At 40.5% G+C, this 7,604-nt stretch overlaps 1 protein-coding gene across 3 annotated transcripts in view; it reads left to right on the top strand.

The window, feature by feature from the left end:
* UNC79 (unc-79 subunit of NALCN channel complex) overlaps positions 1-7,604 on the top strand; it is a 240,162-nt gene that overhangs the window by 144,646 nt on the left and 87,912 nt on the right. For 2 of the 3 annotated variants that reach the window (XM_027767091.1, XM_014582903.2), the window contains 3 exons: positions 521-807; positions 3,604-3,786; positions 4,398-4,560. In XM_027767091.1, the coding sequence (XP_027622892.1) occupies positions 521-807; positions 3,604-3,786; positions 4,398-4,560 (633 nt within the window). Of the gene's footprint in view, positions 1-520; positions 808-3,603; positions 3,787-4,397; positions 4,561-7,062; positions 7,213-7,604 lie in introns of all 3 variants that reach the window. The other variant, XM_027767090.1, reaches the window with a different exon arrangement.

Genomic DNA, 7,604 nt, shown 5'->3' with positions numbered 1-7,604 from the left:
AGGGAAAGAAGTCTGCAGTTTTTTCAGCAGCTGATTCATGAACAGAGCTGAACTAATTTAAACAGAATAACCCAGTGGGTATTTTTGTGCCTGGTGGGTTTTAATTATTATTTTTGCAGTTATTCCTACATGCTTATTTTACAAAGTTGGGAGGGAGACTTCCCTTTTCACTGAGAATAAAACTTTGCCAAGATAATAAATGATTTGCTAAATGTAAAGTTTATTTAGGTATTTGTCTTGCTTAAGGGTAACATTGTGTTAGAGTGCCCTATTTTCCTTTTCTTTCCCTTCTTACTCCCATATTATTATACTGGATTGTCGACACACCCAGTCGCTTCCAGCCCTGGACTACTGTTTTGATTTTAGGTCATATTGTGCCTTTTAAGCTTCTTGTCTGGAATAGAATCTTTAATATTTTTAGTAGGAACAGAAACAGTAGTGCTTTGTCAATAACTGAGAATTTTAGTGCAGACATGCTTGTCGGGGAGCCTCCCACTGACAGCCTTTCTTGTACTGACAGGACAACAGTCTCCTGAGAATGACAACACCATCAAGGACCTGCTCCCAGAAGATGCTGGGATTGACCACCAGACCGTCCACCAGCTGATCACAGTCCTCATGAAGTTTATGGCCAAGGATGAGAGCAGTGCCGAGTCGGACATCAGCAGCGCCAAGGCCTTCAACACAGTCAAGCGGCATCTCTACGTCTTGCTCGGCTATGACCAGCAGGAGGGTTGCTTCATGATTGCACCTCAAAAAATGCGCCTGTCAACTTGCTTTAATGCATTTATTGCAGGAATTGCCCAAGTAAGTGTGATAACAGTTTTCAGAAGTCATACCCTTAGCCTTTTAGATGAAGAAAGATCTTACATTCCTGGGAACCAGCAGTTAGCATAATGGCTATGTCGCTGGACTCCCACGTAGTCGACTGCGGTTCGCGTCCCGGACCCGGTGGCTTAAAACTCACGCCGGGCGCATGTGCGTGCATGCCCAAGATCCCAAGAGGAGAATGGAGAAGAAGGGATTGCGGCGTGACCATCCCCCCTGGGGGGTGATTTCTCGCTTTCTGTCTCTATGTCTCGGTCTGTCTGGCGAGTGCACGCGCTCTGTAGCGAAAACCTCTCAAAAAAAAAAAAAAAAGAAAAAAAGAAAGAAAGATCTTACATTCCATGTTGCCAACACCGTTTGAGTGTAAAGGTTTGTGCACTTGGGATTAGGCAGAACTAGGTGGAGGAAACTATAAAAATGGGTAAGAATCTGTAGTCTAGTGTCGTGCAGGGAGTGTGGGAAATTTGTTTTGGGGGCAAAAAATGAAAACTTAACCATTGCAACCCCTTTTAAGTGTACATCCACATAGTTATCCAACCGTATCCATCTCCAGCACTTTTTCATCATCCTAAACTGAAACCGAGTACCATTACATAATAAGGGAATGTGATTTTTTTGTATATTTGTATGTATTTATCCTTTTCCATTTTGAGCTTCAAGTGGAGAGAGTTAAGTTAATCACGTGACTGATCTCTTGCTGCACTATCGTCACTGGTTTTTCCATGTCTGTCTGCTACTTCTATCTGCTGTGTGCCTTGTGTGTTCATCTATCATACATTACTCATCCATCCCCCTCGTGAGAGACCCTCAGATTGCCTTCAACTCCTCACTACTCCAAACAGTTCAGCAATGAACATCCTTGCCCATGCTCCTTATCAACCAATGTGAGAGTTCCTTTGGGATGTGGGTTCAGGAGAAGAATTACTGGATCCTGGGGGACATGTATGTCTGACTTGACCAGTGCTACACATCTCCAGAATGGCTGCATCAATCTGCCAAGGTGTAGGACTTGGGCCTAGAGTGGCGTGGATATGAATTTCAGTCCTGCCACTGTGATTAGCTGTTATGGTGGCTTAGGAAGCCTCTTCTTACTTGCCCATCAGTAATACAGATTTTTAAAAAAGAGATTAGCGACAGCATACTCCAAAGAACGTTAATCAGTACCTGTCAGTAGATGGGAGCTGTTGTTATCAATGAGCCCAGATAGACTGTGATGTACCGAACACACGTCAGCCAAGTGACAGCAGCCTGCATGCAGTTCTCTCTTGCGGATGCTGATAACTGGATAGATCACCATCAATACTCAGCTGTCTATGATGAAGAGATACGCCATTGCAGATATCAAATCTTCTCTCCCTCCTTCTCTTCTCTCTTTCTCATTCCACATTATGCACGTTTACTTTAGAAATAAGCTAAACATTAAAAATTTTAAAAACTTGCCAAAGGGCAAGTGTACTTGCCATAGAGAGACAGAGAGGCAGAGCGAGAAAACACCCCACATGGGGCATTGTCATGCTGCGATCCCTTCTCTTCTGTCTCTTCCCACCTTTCAGGATTTTGGGCATGCACACACACCCAGGCCCAGCATGTTTTTCAAACCACAAAGTCTGAGACTTGCACTGCATGGTCAGCCATGAGAGATCCAGCTGCTTTAACCACCATGCCATAGGCTGGCTCTAAAAAATACATCTTAACATGCAGTTTTTGTAACTCCAGAAAAGCCATGACAAAATAGCTTAGTAATATTTTGTTATAAATTTCCTCCCAATTTACATACATACATGGATATATGTATATATACACATTTTTATAGTAATGGGATCTGTATTTAATCCTTTTTTTTCTTTTTACTTTGCTATAGAGCATGTGCACTTGCTGAAGAGACACAGAGAGAAAGAGAGAGAGAGAGAGAGAGAAATCACCCCCCACGGGAGAATGGCCACATCGCAATCTCTTCTCTTCTTGGGATTTTAAGTACACGTGCACATGCACATGCACCCAGTGTATTTTTCAAGGTGCCAGGTCTGGGGCTTCAATCATGCAGTTGGCCATGTGGGACCCAGCTGCCTTGAACTCCATATGACCTGCTGGCCCTGTAGATAGCCTATTTTAAATCTGAAACTTTTTATGAAGTTTATATCATGTAAATAAATTTGTGTCATGTTCTGGTTACTGGCCACACAGTACTTGGCTGTTATACAAACAATGCTTTACTTAGCTAATATCCGGTTCAGTCTGTGAGGACTGGAAACAAAGCCGTGCTGCTTATCTTTACAGACACATTTTGGAACACTCTTCTGATTGGCTCCTTAGGATATATTTCATTGCTGTTTTAGAGGGTATATTTGTTTTTATTTCTGATGATCTATTTCTAAATTGCCCTTCTGAAAGATGACACGAAGTCATACTTTTCCTGGCATTGTCCGAGAATGTCCATTTCCCGCTATGGTTACCCAAACTAGGTTTTTTTCATTGAGTCTAGTTTAGTTCTAGTAAATCGTTACATAGATACAGTCTAATAGATCAAATTGTATTTATAAAAGAGTGAAATAATTAGATAACTGAGAAGAGCACAATTTTTACTTCCTGTGTTTTTATCTCCCGTGAGGGGAACTTTCCCTCCTTTCTGAATACTGCCCATTACTGTTAATAGAGTGTGAGATGCCGCTTTAATTTTTTTGCCTGTGTTTTGGTTGGGATGGTTCCAGTTTTTCCTTTTGAGTCTGAGTGTTCTTCGTAGCTTTCCTTCAGTTATTAATATCTTTTCTATTTCAGGTTATGGACTATAACATTAACTTGGGAAAACACCTTCTCCCCCTGGTGGTTCAGGTGCTCAAATACTGCTCTTGTCCTCAACTCCGGCATTATTTCCAACAGCCACCCCGCTGCTCCCTCTGGTCCCTAAAACCTCACATCCGGCAGATGTGGTTGAAGGCCTTGCTTGTCATCCTTTACAAGGTAAACGGCTGTGGTCACTCCTTTTCTAAGGAACGATTCTCGTAGAGTACAGATGAGGGGAACATCCAGGCGATTTAAATAGAGAATTCTGGAAGATTAAAAATTTGACCTTTAGGAGAATCATGATGTGCAATAAAATATTGTGAACCAAGGGAGCTTTTGGAATGCAAATAGGAACGGGAGGTCATATCAATATATGCTCAAAAAATGTTTCAAACAAAAAAATGAACAAATTGGAGAACATCGAATAACAACCTATTTATACTCTCAATCTCATATCTAAGTGTTAATTATTACGTCAGAACACAAGGATGATATATGGAATTGCCCTTTGGTGTTATGTACCCACCAAATCTTTATGCCAGATACTTGTCTTGAAAGGGGGGGATTGTCATTGTGAACTGGTGTGCCCTTCTGTCAGTGATCCGGTGCAAATAAGAGGGACGATGATCCCCTGTAAAACAAGGCCATGTCCAGAATCCCATGCTTTCAGTTTTCTGTATATGTCTTTGATCTGGAAGAGACAGTAAGAAAAATATCTGGCAAGATCAAGTGGAAGAACTTACCCTGAAAAATAACTGTTTATCTTCTCCCTCCGTTCTCTTGAGCAGTACCCATACCGAGACCGTGATATCAGCAAGACTCTGCTGCATCTGGTTCACATAACAGTCAATACGCTCAATGCACAGTATCATAGCTGCAAGCCGCATGCCACGGCAGGACCTTTGTACAGTGACAACAGTAACATAAGCAGATACAGCGAGAAAGAAAAAGGTACTTTCCAGATTGGAATTCTCGCCCCAACTTAGCTTGAGTACACAATACATTTCTGGACCATGTTTTTCTTAAGAGATAGGAGAACCCCCACACGTCATTCTGGAGTCCTAACTGTCACTTACTAATACAATCATTTTCCAACTTTCCCATGACTATTGCTGTGTCAACTATTGAATGGAGCATTCAAGAAAAATAATTGCTATGCCTCTAATGCCCATATCATTAGCAGTGATGTTTGTGAAGTATTTTCTGCTGTTTGATGAAGGATATTGGGTAAACCTCTCCTTGCATGTTAGGAATAGCTGGTTTAGGGGCTGTGGAAAGCATCTTGGTCAGAACTCAGCAGAGTCATCATTCCTAGGTCTGTAGTTTGCCCCAGACTGTGTGTTCACAGAGTAGGAAGGGAGTCTAACTACCCGAGGGCTTTTTCCTAGTCTCATTGTTTAATACAAAGTGACTCAAGGTAACAGAAATGAAATGTTTTTGCTGAATAAGTTTAAGTTATTTCCAGTGTTGACACATTTCCTATTGACAGTTTTTTGAAAGGAGGCAGTAGAATGAAACTTGAGAGTAAAAGTACAGTTAGATGTTTTCAGGTGAGAGGTCAGGTGTGTGTTTTTAGTGCATGTCACCGGGTGACTTGCTTTGTAAAAGGCGGCAGGATCTGATCCACTCCTGGGGGAAAGCCAGATGCTGATGACCTGTGGTCAGTACAGTGCGATTTGGGGGGGACTGCTCCGGAAACTTCTCAATGGGGCAGATGATAGCTGAATGGTCTTAGCAGAATGGTCAAAGAATCTTTTCGTTGGCTGCAAATGGAACTCTGAGAAGTAGCTTCTTTAAATTCTGGTACCATTCAAATCCTCCCTGAAGATTATCTTGTCTACCAGCTTGGTTTTTGTCTCTGAGAAATTGGGCAGAACCAGTTAAAATTATGAATGTTCTCAATGTGGGCCTAGTATTTGATCCAATCGCAAATGAGCCTTTCTGGAAGGAAGGAGCCTTCTTGTGGTTTTTCTGTCTCTCTCACTTAGTACATTTTGAGAATTATTTCAAAATAATAAAAATAATAGTAATGGATGTCACATTTTGCTTGAAATTTGTAGTTTTCAAGGGAGAATTTTTAAAAAGGAAATAAAGAAATGAAACAGATCATTGTGTTGCATTTCCCCAGAAACACAGAAATTTGATAGTCTTTCTCATTTTTGTATTTTTGCATTTTTTAGGCATTTTGATCATTAACTTTTATTTTTCCTTCTATTAAAAAGATTAGTGTGGCTATTCCATCTAAAATTTTCTGCAGGTTAAATTTACACACAGACGGTTGTGCCTTAGTATAAGACAGGTTCTTAAACTTAATACTTATCCTCCCTCTCTACCCATGAAATTGTGAATGATCATCCTTACACCTGAGCCTCGTTTTGTGACGTCTATAAATATAGGCCAACTGTTAGGATTCAGAGAGGTTCCGCTGGAAGGGAAGGTTAATTCTATTCACTGTGGTATTAAATGCATCTTGGTGGCCTTTCTCTTGCTGCTTTTTGAGTGGCTTTGGCTCTTTAAAAAGAACAAAGATTTGTTAAGTGAACTCTGTGGGTTGCAACATAGCCACTCCTTGCTCCTTGATGTGTTTGGGGGTTTATTTTTGACTTCAAAGTGGCCAAATGGGGTTATCAGAGAGGACCTAAAATCAAGTGTACAGGTACTTTAAGTGACCAATTTGTTTTTGAAGCCTTAGGACTGTTAAAGTCAAAGATTCCTTCTGGGATTCATGAGATCCATAACGGTTATACCTGGAAAATGCCTCAGGGAAGAATCTTACTTTAAGAGGAGAAAATGTTACTTTTCTGTTTTCTTTTTTCTTCTTCTTTGTTTACTCTTTCAGTCCATAATCATTTGTGAAGCTTTTGAGGTGACAAGTGGCTTTTCTAAGCTTTTTCTGTGTGTTGTGTGTTTCATTACCCAATGTAGAGTACAGTATTTTGCATTCAGCAAGTATAAGGTGCATGTCCTGTTAGGCTGTGTCTATGCCAGTTCCCACGTCCCAGAAAGACAGATACTTTTTGGAGAGGGCAAGATCCACTCATTCTATTTGATTTCCTCTTGCCAAATTAGCCTGAATATTTACCCAAAGCGAGAAAGTTCAAGCAGTGTCACAGACTCCTAAAAAATGTAGCTGACTTCTACATGCCATCTGATTTTAAATGCCCTGGAAAAAAGTTCCCCCTGGAAGGCTCTATTGGAATATTGAGATGCCTCTCTTAAAAATGCTGCCAATTGTCGTGTGAAAAATGATGGGCAATCTTATAACTGGTTGCTCTTTACAACATAGGGACAATTTGATGCCTGGAAGAAATACCAACCCTTGGCTGCACTTGGGCTGGTACAGAAACCATGTCAGACTTGACTCCATCATACTGTCGTTGAAATGCTTGTGTAGACACAGCCTAAGAGAGAGTAACCTCTTAAGTGTAATTTTGACTTTCTCTCCCCAATTAGAAGAAGATAGTGTTTTTGATGAATCTGATATTCATGATACACCTACTGGACCCTGCAATAAAGAGTCTCAAACTTTTTTTGCAAGATTGAAAAGGATAGGCGGCAGCAAAATGGTGAAATATCAACCGGTTGAGATGAATGTTCAGAGAAGTATGAATTTTTTCTCTTAGTAATTTTATGCAGAAATGTTGTACTCTACTGTTTGTTTGGGGTGAAATCTTAATTTTATTATGTTACGACACATTTTAATACCGTTGATTTTTATATATATGTATGCACAAACAGTATATATATATACACGGTTATATATATACGCGAATTGACAGATACATCATTAACGTCATGATCGTCTTCAAGGGCCATTGCTTGATTTGATTTGTTGCAAAATGTTTGTTTCTCTTCCACACAATTTGAATATAGTTTCCTAGATCTGCCTCAGCCAAAACAAAAACAAACAAAAACCAAACAAACAAAACGATCCCCTCTCCTGTGCACAAATGACAAGAGCTGAGGAATTATCTGAAGCCTACTACTGGAAATTA

This window comes from Tupaia chinensis, unplaced genomic scaffold (assembly GCF_000334495.1).
Source record: "Tupaia chinensis unplaced genomic scaffold, TupChi_1.0 Scaffold143913_1, whole genome shotgun sequence".
In the NCBI taxonomy this organism is placed as follows: Eukaryota; Metazoa; Chordata; class Mammalia; order Scandentia; family Tupaiidae; genus Tupaia; species Tupaia belangeri.
This window is presented reverse-complemented; position numbering and strand designations above follow the sequence as displayed.